Source organism: Armigeres subalbatus, chromosome 2 (genome assembly GCF_024139115.2).
Source record: "Armigeres subalbatus isolate Guangzhou_Male chromosome 2, GZ_Asu_2, whole genome shotgun sequence".
Classification (NCBI taxonomy): Eukaryota; Metazoa; Arthropoda; class Insecta; order Diptera; family Culicidae; genus Armigeres; species Armigeres subalbatus.
In genome coordinates, this window is record NC_085140.1 from 420,928,798 (window position 1) to 420,943,248 (window position 14,451).

Sequence of the window (14,451 nt, forward strand, 5' to 3'; positions counted from 1 at the left end):
CTCAGGTGTTATTCATACAAAAATCAGTTATTATTTTTTGTTATTTTAACTCTTATTCCCACCATACGAATAACTAATAGTGGTATTGTGGTATTTAAAATTAATACCTCGTCAAGTTATTCATAAGTTATTTCCTTCTGCTCGGGTGTGCTAACGAAAAAATTTATTTTATTGTTTGAAATTGTAAACATATGGAATAGATTTTGTTTCGTCCCTAAACGAAGTAAAGCTGTAGAACCGCAAGTTGTTACTTGATATTACGATTCATGTGAAAAACTCATATTATTTTTACAGAGTAAGTTTGGAAAATTCGAAGCAAGGAATCAAATAAAATCCTCTCCCGAAATTATCCATTGCGACTAGACATAACATGACTTGATAGTTAATCCTACTTTTATTATCAATATTTTCAAAATCTCAGAGCGCAGAAGCCTGTAAGAACTAATGATCACGTGGGATTTTCAACAAAAGTATGCGTGAGACCTCGTGATGTATGCGTGAGTATGGGGCCCTCCTTAGCCGTGCGGTAAGACGCGCGGCTACAAAGCAAGACCATGCTGAGGGTGGCTGGGTTCGATTCCCGGTGCCGGCAATTTTCGGATTGGAAATTGTCTCGACTTCCCTGGGCATAAAAGTATCATCGTGCTAGCCTCATGATATACGAATGCAAAAATGGTAACCTGGCTTAAAAATCTCGCAGTTAATAACTGTGGAAGTGCTTAATGAACACTAAGCTGCGAGGCGGCTCTGTCCCAGTGTGGGGATGTAATGCCAATAAGAAGAAGATTCTTCGAAATTCACTCAGAGAATTCTTCATATTTGTAGAAAAGTACGGCTAGTAGCCTGGGTGTTTGAACGTTTGCTTTCTCAGTCTAGAATAATTAAGACGGATAATTTTGTTCCACGAGACACTCCAAGAAGTTTTAAGGAAAATTCTTTGAAATATGCATGGAATTTGAACGGAAATTTCCTTAGAGTGGTGTGCGAAGGATTGCTCAAAATGTAGATTTCAACAAAAAAAAAATCTTTGGATTTCAATGGAAAATTGTTCAGATTTATTGGGTTTCTAACGGGAAATTCTTTGGACAGTAGACGTTCGATAACTGAAAGTCATTTAAATGCTATGCTTTTAACTGCAATTCAATAGTTACATCAGTTTTGCAGTTCTCGGACAGCTCAGACAGACAGAAACGATTTAAAAGTCGATGATAGCTGCATTGCGCTGCACAATCCGGTGCATTTCATTTGACGTCGTCTGACAATCTGACAGTCTGAAACGAACGACTAGTGTATTGTCCAAAAAAAAATCTTAGGAAATTTCATTGACCGAAAGCGACATACGGCTGAACTGGTAATTTGGCCGAAAAAGTCAATTGCCCTAACGTTTGGCCGAATAGGTCATCAGCCCGAAAATGCCGTTTGGTCGAAATGATCGTTTGACAGAATGGGCCATTTGTGTAATTTAGTCAAAAATGTCCATCCGTTTGACCATTTACGGCTAAAGGCCTTTTTGTCAAATGACCGTTGAATGAAATTTCGTAACTTCTCTACTATTTAAGTCGATACTGGCTTTTGAGCCAAAAGTCATCTAACCAAATCCCTTTAAGCCGAACTGAGCGAAACTGTTATCATGTCGAAAATGGTTTGACCAAGAATGTAGTTTGACCGAAAGCGACATACAGATGAAATGGACATTCAGTCGAATTGGTAATTTGGCCGAATAAATCATGCCCTTTGGTAGGAATGGTTATTTGGCTCACAAATATCCTTTCTGCAAAACAACCCTTTCGGCCAAACGGCATTTTCTGCCAAATAACCTATTAGGATAAACATCATTTTGGCAAAATGATCAATTCAGCCAAACGACACTTTTCAAAAAAGGTTGCAAAAAGAACATTTTTGGGCCAAATGGCTCTTTCTGCCAAATGACAATTCTTACCAAAAGACATTTTTGGTCAAATGATTTATTCGTACAAACGACTTTTTCGGCGGAACGGCATTTTCAGCCAAATTACCTGTTAGGGCAAACAACTTTCTACAAGTCCGGCCAAATGTTCTTTTTGGCTGTTCGTCGCTTTCGACCAAACTACATTTTCGGTCAAATCAGTTTTGACCTCACAACAGTTTCCATTAAAAGTTTAGTTTTGCTAAGTGGTACTTGGCTAAATAGATGGCTTTTGGTCTAAAGGCCAGTACCCTAGCAACACACTTATTCCACAAAGGTTACTGCAACTCATATGTAACCGGATTCAGTCACAATTAAGTTGCTGCAACCATTTTTGTCTGACTTGTGCTGCTCGGGTAACGACTTGAAAGTAAAAAGGCACTACGAAATTTTGTTCAATGGTCAATTGACAAAAAGGCCATTTAGCCAATCGAGTGGCCAAATCCAAAGAGCTACTACAGCTACTTACTTTACTTACGGATCCTGTACACCTCCGGTGGTGCAAAGGGCCGACTTGAAAGATCTCCATCCTGAGCGTTGCCCGGCTATCGCTTTAACCTGTTGCCAGGTTAGATTTCGGTCGACTTCTTTTATTTCTTAATTGAGGCTTCGCCGCCATGAACCTCTGGGTCTGCCTCTGCTGCGATGTCCCACTGGGTTCCAGTCTAATGCTTGTTTACAGATTTCGTTTCCGCCCCTACGTAGAGTGTGGCCGAACCAGCCCCACTTCCGATCCCGAATTTCTGTTGCTATCGGCCTCTGGTGACAACTACGATGGAGCTCATTGTTTGAGATCCAGTTGTGAGGCCACCAGGCCCGAATTATATACCGCAGGCATCTGTTAATGAACACCTGCAGCCGTTGAGTGTTCTCCACTGATACACACCATGTTTCGCTAGCGTATAACAGCACAGATTTCACGTTAGAGTTGAAAATTCGTATTTTGGTGCGTTCACTTATCTGCCTGTTTTTCCAGATATTTCTTAAACTCGCAAAGGCAGCCCTTGCTTTCTTGATCCGTGCGCCTATGTCGATCTTGGTACCGCCGTCCGACGCCATTTGGCTACCAAGATATTGGAAGCTTTCAACATTCTCCACTGGTTGCCCGGCTACTGTGAAACTGGAAGGAGTCGCCGTGTTTACATCCAACGATTTGGTTTTGTTGACGTTGATGACTAAACCTGCCGAAGAGGAGCGCTCGGCAAGGTCGTTGAGCTTACTCTGCATATCAGAGCGCCGTTCCGCGAGGAGTGCAACGTCATCAGCCAATTCGAAGTCGTTTAGGTGCTCCATGGTTATAGGCTGCCATAACAGCCCGCGGTTTGGTTCACGGTCAATCGCATCTACCAGAATCTCATCGATTACGATGAGGAACAGTAACGGTGATAGGATACATCCTTGCCTCACACCAGCTACGACCCGGATAGGGTCGGACAGGACCCCATTGTGCAGCACTCTACACGAAAAGGCCTCGTACTGTGCTTCGATGAGGCCGATGATTTTCTCAGGAACTCCCTTGCGTCTCAGGGCGCCCCACATATTCTCGTGATTGAGACGGTCGAAAGCTTTTTCGTAGTCAATGAATACCAAGTAAAGGGACTCTTGGAATTCATTGACCTGCTACTACTATAGAGCTACTCTTGGTAATTCCAAAGCGTTCTCAAAACTTTAAAGTAGTTCCCGTGGAAAATTTGAAAAAAAAATCCAAATGAATATTCAGTAAAAACTTGAAAAATTTTCTGGAGAAGTTCATCAAATTTTCGAGGTGAAATTCAAAAAATTCTCCTGTCAATAGCTTCAAAATATCCAAAATGTCCCGAGCGTGCTCGAAAATGTCCCAAAATGTTCGACCGAATATCCTTTTGACCAAACGACTATTTCGGCCAAAGGGCATATTCGGCTATTGAGCTATTTGGCCAACCGATTTTTTCAGCCAATGGAACTGCTCAACCAAATGACATTTATGGCCAAATAACTTTAGGCTACATACCCTAGCAAAGTCGGAAAACATAATGAGAACATATTTTCATCTCATATTGCTGTATATTACTAAATTGAACGATATGACTTATATCAAACTGTGTACTTATTTTGATGTCGGAAACCAATATCAAAATTAGTTTCGATTTCTTTTTATCGACAGCAGGAATAGTTTTTAATTTGGTTTCACAGTAAGATTTTTATCCTATCCGTTTTGTGTTATTTTAACCGTTACAAGGTATCAAATTAAGTGAACATAATCGATGATTTAAAACAAGTTATCGATTTGCTATCAAGCTTTGCGCGGGTAGGCTTTTACCAAATAGTCTTTTCGGTTAAACGACATATTCGGCCAAACAACTTTCAGTCTTCGGCCAAATTCAATTTCAATGAGTTTTTTTATGGATATGAACTGCGAGGGTCACACGAAGCTTTGCTTAGTTTTTGCGGAGAGCCTTTCGAAATTTTAACAAGAAAATTGTATGGAATTTTCATGAAAAGCATTGGTATCTTCACAAAAAAGCCTCTGGAGTTTCAACGTAATGTTGTAGAAATCTATCAGTAAATCATACGGAAATTCCACTGAATCTTCGGAATTTCCACTGATAATTTTGCGAATTTCTTCAAATTTGAATAGGCGTGGAAAATTATAGATCAACGGCGTAAAAATATCGGCGGCGCGCCGACGCAAAAATATCGACGGCGGCGGCGTGCCAAAAACTGTCGGCGGCGGCGGCGCACACCTCTAATTCTCTCTCGAAATCTCTTGAAACTCGAAAAAAAAAATTACTTCTTGGAACTCGAAAATGTTTTCCTTGGAACCTTGGAAGAATTTTTATCGAAACGTGGAGAAATCGCTTCACGGAAGTTGGCCAATTTGCTTCTTTGAACTCGGCTAGTTTCCTTCTCATAATTCGGACGATGTTTTTTTCGCGTTTCCACGAGTTTGGTATGACTATTCCAAACTCGTTTTTTCGTTGGTTCAACGACGGTTGAAAAAGCAATATACTACATGATGACTCTCATAAAGTATTTATGTCTATCGCGCCACAGAATCACGGAAATAGGTCAATGAATCTCCCACTCTCTTGAAGCTTGTCAACACTGATGAAACGCTGTGAAGTCCATTCTCACCAAAAACTAAGCTTTGATGGAAGTATATCTGATCGGAGAAATAGCAACACACGTAAAATCATTTCAAATGCACATCACTTTGGCCCGATTGATTCGACATCGTTTCACATGCGTGTTGTTCCATCACTTGGTAATTAGTCTATTTACAACCCCGTTCGAATCTATTCTCATAGTGTTTGCCATTCAATTCACTGTCATGTTCTGTTCTGTTGCAACTCCATTGTAAAGTAAAAATGTAAATAAATACGTATGAACGAATAACACCGCATCCGTTTCTGTGTTGTACATATTTATTCACTACACATAATTTGTGATGGAGCCATTCAAATCCACTCACGAACATAGAAGGATGAAATTTCAATTTCTAACAGCAACGGCCATCGTCCGCTTGCCCTTGATCTTGTTATGCTTCTTCGGTCTTCGCTTGATCGTTGCCGTCCGCCGATGGTGTTTCCGTTGAGGCGTCACCGGCGGCCTCTGTTTCACCTAGCTCATGAAACTTTGGGTGATCGCGCAGGTACTTGCGTCGATACTCTCCCGCCGGATCGTACATCGATTCCAGAACCTTGAAATCGTCCGGGCGTTTGTCGACGACGAAGTGGATCACCCGATCGGCGCCAATCTTTTGCTTCTCGGTACAGTGCGCACAGTCACTTTCCAGGGCGTCCGGTAGGAGTTCTGCAAATTACGAAAAATGGATGTCCAACGAAATTGGTTAGGTGGTGACGACTATAGACCTTTCAGTTCCTTGGCATCCGGAGTGCACGGTCCCACGTTCTTCAGACAGTTGATATAATTGTTGAGCAGACGAGTGCTCTTGAAGATTTCATCCAGGTTGACGTTATCGTATTTGGCGTCGTAGCAGTTGATTTCGCCGAGCCAGACTGTGCTGGCTACGAGAAGTATCCAGTAGACTGTAGCACACATGGCGGGAGTAGATTTATTTTAAATAAAGTGGAAAAACATACTGGAACAATGTGATCGCAACAAGTTTATTTTATAGGCACACAGGGAGCACTTTGCCAGTAAATGATTGTTTCGTGATGATAATCAATTTGGCGCATCATCTGAAAGTTAGTTTCTATGCGTGTTGAGAAACAAATTGCTGGGATAAGATGTAATTCAATTAATTGTAAAAATTGTAATCCGGTAAGGAGTCATCCAGGAGAGATGCATTTGTTGCAAAATTGTTCAAGTGATTATGACTCTGATGAAATAGAGAAGTGCAATATGTACCTTTAGGCCAGACATGTTATAATTTCATAACTAAGTGAATGTGATTTCGGTAAACAATAATAATGATATTCTCTCAACTATTTGGGTGAGCTGGATGATCTGAATGGCTATTCCTGTTCTATCAAAAATCATGCGAGTTCTAAAGACATAGGGATCCCTCTGGTTTTGATTTAAAATAACCAACGCAAGTAGTCAACGCACAGAATTTTCCGTGTTGAGCTGCATCAATTGCGCTAACGAAAGCCAATAGGTGTAAACAAAATTTGCAATTCGCTTACGTGGAAAATTTAACAGAAGTTGACGTATCTTCAGGAGAAAAGCCAACAGACATCAACAAAAATTCACTTAAATATCAAGCGCATCAGATGAGCAAGCAGTAAAAAATTTGGAATAATGCAACAGATAAAAAAGATATTTGAAGTTTTAATTTATTTTTCTTGTTTGACCCACAAACATCCCGTTCTATTGACCCCATTCTCGGTAACCTAGTGAAAAGCCGTTAACTACCGTCAATAAAAAAAAACTGTTGCTACAGCGAGAACCAGAAAATAAGATAAAAGCCGGCTATATTTATTTATATCCGTCCATTTGGAAAAAAAATCAGTTGGAAGGAATTAGAGAGCCGGTAACGACCAAAAATATTCACATTTTACCAGTTATGCTAATAGAACTGATTTTCTGTTCCGATGACCATCGTCTGCACTATAGCCCATCCGTGCACAGCATCATACAAAGAATCTCAACCGTGTATCATGCTGCTGCGAGTTGATTCCTTCTGCCGTGGGTGCACCCACTTTCCCACAAAAAAAATGCCTTGGTGCGGGCACTATGCGTCTGAACTTCGAACTCCAATTCGGTAGAACTGGTTCGATGTCCCCAATGAGTATTCACGAGCCGTACTAAACCGGTCCCGGCTTGGTTCAACAATGCAACAACAAGCCGGTTTAAGGTTCTCTTCTGTGCACTCGAAGCTGCATGATCACTTCTCGGTCCTTGTCCTGCATTGTGGTCCCAACTGATTAACGACCATACTGATCATTGATCACAAGAACCGAATCGGCAATGCTTTTTTTCCTCTTTTAGGCCCTCACGTGATCCAGCGCAAGATCGCCGCCATTGGTGGTGCGGTTTGCCGATTTGGTAATGGAGGTGTGTTACGCAATTTACCAACAATGTTGAGTTGGGATGTAAGTGAACCAGGGCAGGGTGCGACAGGGTTCGTACCTAGATCGTGAGTTTATGCTCGCCGGAAAGTAGGGCGACTTATTGTTTAACGGATCAACCGTATCGCAATTAATGATAGCCGTCGTCGATTGATTGGCAGTTACATGAACAACTTTGTCAGCTTACACACCCGGTATCCAAGTGTTGGGGCTGGACCACAGAAGGTATGACTAATGGAATGAAAACATATCGCTGTAATGGAGACCTTAAGCTTATTCTTTAGAACGATGTGATTTAAGAGAAATGTTCAGGAACGAGAATTGATTCGTCTTCGTGAGTTGGATAATTCTTAAGATATAGCTTGTGTAGGTTAGATGATCCTTTATGCTTTAGGTTCGTGCATCTTCATATTGATTAGCAGAATCGACATAATGATGACATACATTAATGTTTTTATTAGTTTAATACTGCTTTACTATGATTACTTCACGCAGAAGTAACACACTCATCTCTTTAATTATTAAAGAGTTGGTTAAAATAACCCTTTTCAGTTGCTTAAGGTGCAAAACAGCAAAACTTTAAACAAACTGTAAGGCTGCTCAAGAAAAAATAATAAAAACAAACGACACGTAAAAATGAAACTACAAACTTATTATTTTATATTATATATTAACATTTTATGTTTATTTTCCCAAAGTGACCACCGCCGAGTTTCAACAAAAATGATTTTGTGGGGATCAGATTAAATCAGAGGCATGTTGCTTGGTGATATTAAACTGATAATCGGTACTTTTCAGATTTGAAATTTACGGAAATACGGCGGTGCCCGACTTTGCCGAAATCAAGAAATTTAAACTTAGTATGTAGGGTAAAAGTTCCGATAGTCGTGGGTGTTCCTATAGTTGCGGTAGTATGGTATACTTAAAACTTACAAATCAATCGCAGCAACCCACACTGTCAAACAATTAGTATATCTGTCAGTTTCCGAACCGAGTCACAATATCTTTAGTAGCCCTTGTAAACTGGTAAATATCATCAAAATACCTTAACATTTGTCCGTCTACACAAATAGTTGCTGTAGCGTTCCTACAGTTGCGAGTCCCATTAGAAAACAATGGGACTCGCAACAATAGGAACGCAAATTGAAAAATATCGCAACTATTGGAACATTGTACCAGTAATTGGAGTTATAACTTTAGGCCTGGAAAATGAATTCTCTTACATCAGAAGCACTTTATTATTAAAACAGAAGCGGAGATCTTTCAAATGCATATTAAAGGTGAGCGAAATTAGACTCGATATCATTCTGGGAAAATTAATAGTGTTGGAACGTGCTTAGTTCCTCCACTATTGGAACATTTACCCTAATGCAAATATAAACAAATGTTATGTATTTTTCAATTATGCAAATTTGAATCAATGTTAATTTTAAAATTTGCGGAATCAGTTTCATTTTTACATCATCTTGCAAATTTTGTTTAATTCCATTTTGAAGTTACAGCACGCATAATTGAATTTTGTTATTTTCATGCTCCAAATAGTGTTCCAAATTTTACTAGTACCGAAAACTCAACAGCTGAGATTTCGGCAATGTTTTCGATGAATCTCACAGAAGGATTCACTAAGAATTTCGGAAATTCTACCGAGACATTGCACTATGGTCCAAGATACAAATTTACGCGGAAAGATGAATTTTACGCCAAATCCATATTTTTTAGAAACAACTGTTGTTCTACAAAATTGTTCGAAATAGTAAGGCAATCATTATGATGCAACCAAAAAATAGGGGGCACATCATAAAAAAAAATTAGAAAATATTTTTTTTATTTCTCGGAATATTGACATGTTATGTCCACAAAGTTGTAACGCAGCTTATTCCAATCAATTTTGCAAAAAAAAACTTTTTCTGTAGCTCTTAAGTTGGCTGATTTAGAACAATTTCACCTAATTGGATTAGGGTGTACCAAAAAAAAAAACAGTATTTTTAATCTAATTCCGATCAAAAGTTATAATCGTTTTTCTGTCAAAATAACATTATTTTCATAAGTCGATATCTCCGGTTAGGGCAGACAAAAAAATACGTTTATACGGCATTTGAAAGAGAAATTCATATTCTTTATTGTTTATTGATCTTGGCTGTTGGCTGTTGGCAAAAAATTCTACTGATACGGCTCTTAGCCCTCGATGATTTCAGTCTTGAGCCCAGAAGGGGAGTCCCAGGGTCATTTTGAAACAGCGTTCGGGTTTGGTTAGCAACGGTATTGGAGGTTAATTTTACGAACTTTAATACTCACTCGGATATTGAACTGTGATGAATGGAATCGCTACGGCTGGGAGCCACGGTGTAATCGCCAACTGAACTGGCAAGTTTGGCAATGACGACCATTAGGTTGGGAAACGCTGGCGAGAGCGGCGAAGGCAAGACTTGGACGGCTGATATTACGGCAAGAATGTCGATGCCGACAACAACTGAACCGTTGCCAGATAAAATGGTACATAAGCAGGTAATCAATATTCGAGCAATGCCTAACAATATACTCTTTGTCATCAACAGAGTTTGTTACTGACAAACGCACCTAGCGACAAACCTTTATCAGAACCCGAACACAATATGGCATTTCATGCTCTGATATCTCCGAAAATACGCTGCTAATTTTGTAATCATTGCTCGATTCTCGAATATTTCCATAAAAGAAGAAACTATGATAGCATAAAACCGAAATTTTCACTAGAAATAATGCAAAATAACGGGATGAAAAGTTAGCAACAAGATTGTCTTCTTTTTTGTTGCTGACAAAATTTTTCGGATCTTTGTCATTATTATCTCCGACAAAAACAAAGCTTTGTCGTTGGTTTTCTTTTGTCGCTTGTTTCGCAAGCGCATTCCAAACAAAATTGATTCCCTGTACATAAGCCATTTTTGTCAATTTTGTGTTTTCTACATAAACGGCACCTAATTTCAAGGAACTAGTGGGAAAACCAAGAAAAAAATGTTTTTGATAACCAAAACGGCACCTGCACGGCACGGCATAACTGTTATTTATTATTTATTCAGACTAAGGCCGAAGCGGTATATAAGAATCTTCTCCATTCGGCTCGGTCCATGGCTACACGTCGCCAACCACGCAGTCTACGAAGGGTCCGCAAGTCATCTTCCACCTGATCGATCCACCTTGCCCGCTGTGCACCTCGCCTTCTTGTGCCCGTCGGATCGTTGTCGAGAACCATTTTCACCGGGTTACTGTCCGACATTCTGGCTACGTGCCCGGCCCACCGCAGTCGTCCGATTTTCGCGGTGTGAACGATGGATGGTTCTCCCAGCAGCTCATGCAACTCGTGGTTCATTCACCTCCTCCACGTACCGTCCGCCATCTGCACCCCACCATAGATGGTACGCAGCACTTTCCTTTCGAAAACTCCAAGTGCACGTTGGTCCTCCACGAGCATCGTCCAGGTCTCGTGTCCGTAGAGGACTACCGGTCTAATGAGCGTTTTGTAGATTGTCAGTTTGGTACGGCGGCGAACTCTATTCGATCGGAGCGTCTTGCGGAGTCCAAAGTACGTACGATTTCCAGCCACTATGCGTCTCCGAATTTCTTTGCTGGTATCATTTTCGGCAGTCACCAGTGAGCCCAAGTACACAAATTCTTCTACCACCTCGATTTCGTCACCACCGATGCAAACTCGCGGTGGGTGGCTCACATTGTCTTCTTTTGAACCCCTTCCTATCATGTACTTTGTCTTCGACGTGTCCGATCCGCTTGGCTTCCCTCTTCAGTCTGATGCAGGCTTCCTCCATATTCTCAAAGTTACGTGCCATAATATCTATGTCGTCGGCGAAGCCAAATAACTGGACGGACTTATTGAAAATTGTACCACTCGTGTTAATCCCTGCTCTTCGTATTACCCCTTCCAAAGCGATGTTGAATAGCAGACACGAAAGACCTCTGCGAGTTTCGAAGGGACTCGAGAATGCCTCTGAAACTCGAACTACGCACATCACCCGATCCATCGTCGCTTTGATCAACCGTGTCAGTTTAACCGGAAATCCGTGTTCTTACATTAGCTGCCATAGCTGGTCCCGATCGATTGTATCATATGCGGCTTTGAAGTCGATGAATAGATGATGTGTGAGCACGTTGTATTCGTGGCATTCCTGCAGTACTTGGCGAACGGCGAACACCTGGTCTGTGTTGGAGCGTTCGCCCATAAAACCCGCCTGGTACTGCCCCACGAACTCCCTTGCAATTGGTGCTAGTCGACGGCATAAAATTTGGGAGAGTACCTTGTAGGTGGCGTTCAGCAATGTGATTGCGCGGCAAAACTTCCTCCTCCCAAATCTTGGTAATGACCCAGTGCAGCGCTCTAGCCAGTGCCTCACCACCGTGTTTAAATAGCTCTCTTGGTAGTTGGTCAACCCTTTGTTGTTCTTCAGCCGGCCAATATCCTCTTGGATTTCCTGGAGATCTGGAGCCGGTAAAATTCCTGCGTGCGTTCTCCCAGCAGGTCCATCACCCTACCGCCATCTTTGTCTGCCACATCGCCATTCAGGTGTTCTTCGTAGTGCTACCGCCACATTTTGATCACCTCACGCTCGTTCGTAAGAAGGTTCCCGTTTATGTCCTTATACATATCAGGCGGTGGCACGTGGCCCTTACGTGAACGGTTCAACTTTTCATAGAACTTTCGTGTGTTATTAGCGCGGTACAATTGCTCCGCCTCTTCACGGTCTCGATCTTCCTGCTGGCGCTTTTTCCTCCGGAAAATCGAGTTTTGTCTGTTCTGTTTCGTTTATATCGTGCCTCGTTTCGTTTATATCGTGCACCGTTCCAAGTGCAGCGGTTGCGGTGCTACCAATGGCGGATCGAATATCTCTCCAGCCATCTTCAAGAGACGCTGCGCCTAGCTGCTCTTCCGTTGGGAGTGCCACTTCCAGATGCTGCGCGTATTCTTGGGCTAGTCTACCGTCTTGTAGCCGCCCAATGTTAAGCCGCGGCGTCCGACTTCGACGCGTGTTGTACACCGTCGAGAGTTTTGAGCGCAGGCTGCAACGAGGTAGTGGTCGGATTCAATATTCGCACTGCGGTAAGTGCGTACGTTCGTGATGTCGGAGAAGAATTTACCGTCGATTAGAACGTGGTCGATTTGGTTTTCCGTTGCTTGGTTAGGTGATCTCCATGTGGCCTTGTGGATACCCAAGCAACACCTCTTGTTTCTCAGTGAGTAACAACAACTGTGGTGTGACTTACTAAAGGTCTGACTTATGCACAACGCGTCGTATTTGAAACTCCTTTGTGACACAAAAAGCGCAAGAGGTGGAGCCTATTTGCAACATCTTGCGGCTACAATGAAAATAAAAACACAAAAATCAACCGGGAATCGAACTCTGGACCTTGAGATTTGCAACCTTCTACTATAACCATCACACCAACAATTCTATTTGGAGGTTATGCTACAAGTGCACTACATAAACAACAAAGTCATTTGTAACTTCATTGTACCTTATACGGAACATGCAGGGGACTGTCAAAAATAAAATACTGCTCAGCTGAACTCAAAGTGTTTTGCAACATATCAGAAACATTGTCGTAACAGCAATAAACCGAAATGTTATTAATTCTGAAACTTATGTGTTTTGTTTCTGATATGAAACACATCGAATTTTAAGCCACCCAAGAAGTCAGGTGGGTAGAATATTGCGACGCCACTTAAACGGAAATGAAACATTGTGATTTTCTGAAACTGGGACGTGGCTTTAATGTGACTCGATGTATTGCCAGTGTCTTCAATGCAATTTATTAGGAACAAACACCTATTTGAAAGATGTTGCGCGTGCTGCTTGGGTATTTTTGCGGGGAAAGAAGGTGCTTCGGAGTACCATTCCGCGGGAGGCTGCGAAGTTTATGCTTCGTTTGCCGTTGTCATTCGATACGATGTGCAGACTATCCGGTCCGATGACCGATCTATATATTTCCTCGCTTCCTACCTGTGCGTTCATATCACCGATGACGATTTTGACGTCCCGCAACGGGCATCCTTCGTATGTCTGCTCCAGCTGTGCGTAGAACGCTTCTTTCTCATCGTCGGGTCTCCCTTCGTGTGGGCAGTGCACGTTGAAGATGCTATAGTTGAAGAAACGGCCTTTAATCCTCATCAGGTTGCAAATCCTTGCGTTGATTGGCTGCCACCCAATCACACGATGGCGCATCTCATCCAGCACTATGAAGTCGGTTCCCAGCTCGTTGGTGGTGCCACAGCTTTGGTAGAAGGTAGCCGCTCGATGCCCGCTTTTCCACACTTTCTGTTCTGTCCAGCAAATCTCCTGCAGCGCCACGATGTCGAAATTGCAGGGATGTAGTTCATCGTAGATCATCCTGTCGCCGAGCCTGTCGCATCCTGCGAAACCTAGCGACTTGCAGTTCCATGTTCCAAGCTTCCAATCGTGATCCTTTATTCGTCGCCTGCGCTTTGAGCGGCACACGGTCGCTTTGGTGGAGCCTACTTGCGGATACATGCAACTTTTTATAGGAATTTCACAGGGCCCACTGTCAAACCTCACCACATTCTAGGCAAGCTACACAACTCGCAGATGGCCTGTGGAGGGATCGTCAAGCCCTTGGACATAGTCCCTGCTGCCCTAAACACGGGTAATATACATATTTTAATTTCTGGTACTACTCTGACAGTCACCGCGTGCAGACGGCTGCTGGGCAGACGCAAGTTTTATAAACATATTAGTAACAATGGAGCTTATCCGTACTTACGGATATTCCGACAGTGATACTGGAGATTCAGATTGTTTTTCCACTCAAGCCCAGGTGGAGGAAGGTAGAAATCATAAAAATGAACCGATTTCCATGTAACAACAAATATATTGATTTTTCCTTTTGTTGGTAGCTGATTACAGTTGCGAAACCATTAGAAGAGGAAGGAAACGACCCAAATATGAAACACTGGATGATATTCAGAAAAGAAAGTGGAATTCTGGAGAG

The 14,451-nt window shown here is 42.0% G+C and overlaps 1 protein-coding gene across 1 annotated transcript; it reads right to left on the reverse strand.

Moving 5' to 3' along the window:
* Positions 1-5,044: 5,044 nt before the first annotated feature.
* On the reverse strand, positions 5,045-6,024 carry LOC134213438 (allergen Tha p 1-like). The gene is made up of 2 exons (XM_062692495.1): positions 5,797-6,024; positions 5,045-5,737 (listed from the first exon to the last, which is right to left on the reverse strand). The coding sequence occupies exons 1-2, from the start codon at positions 5,984-5,986 to the stop codon at positions 5,463-5,465; spliced, it is 465 nt and encodes a 154-aa protein (XP_062548479.1). The 5' UTR covers positions 5,987-6,024; the 3' UTR covers positions 5,045-5,462.
* Positions 6,025-14,451: the final 8,427 nt, after the last annotated feature.

Coding starts and splice junctions, on each gene's coding strand:
- LOC134213438 (XM_062692495.1), bottom strand. CDS start 5,986: ATGTGTGCTACAGTCTACTGGATACTTCTCGTAGCCAGCACAGTCTGG. Junction 5,738..5,796: donor GGATGCCAAGGAACTGAAAG/GTCTATAGTCGT, acceptor CGTAATTTGCAG/AACTCCTACCGGACGCCCTG.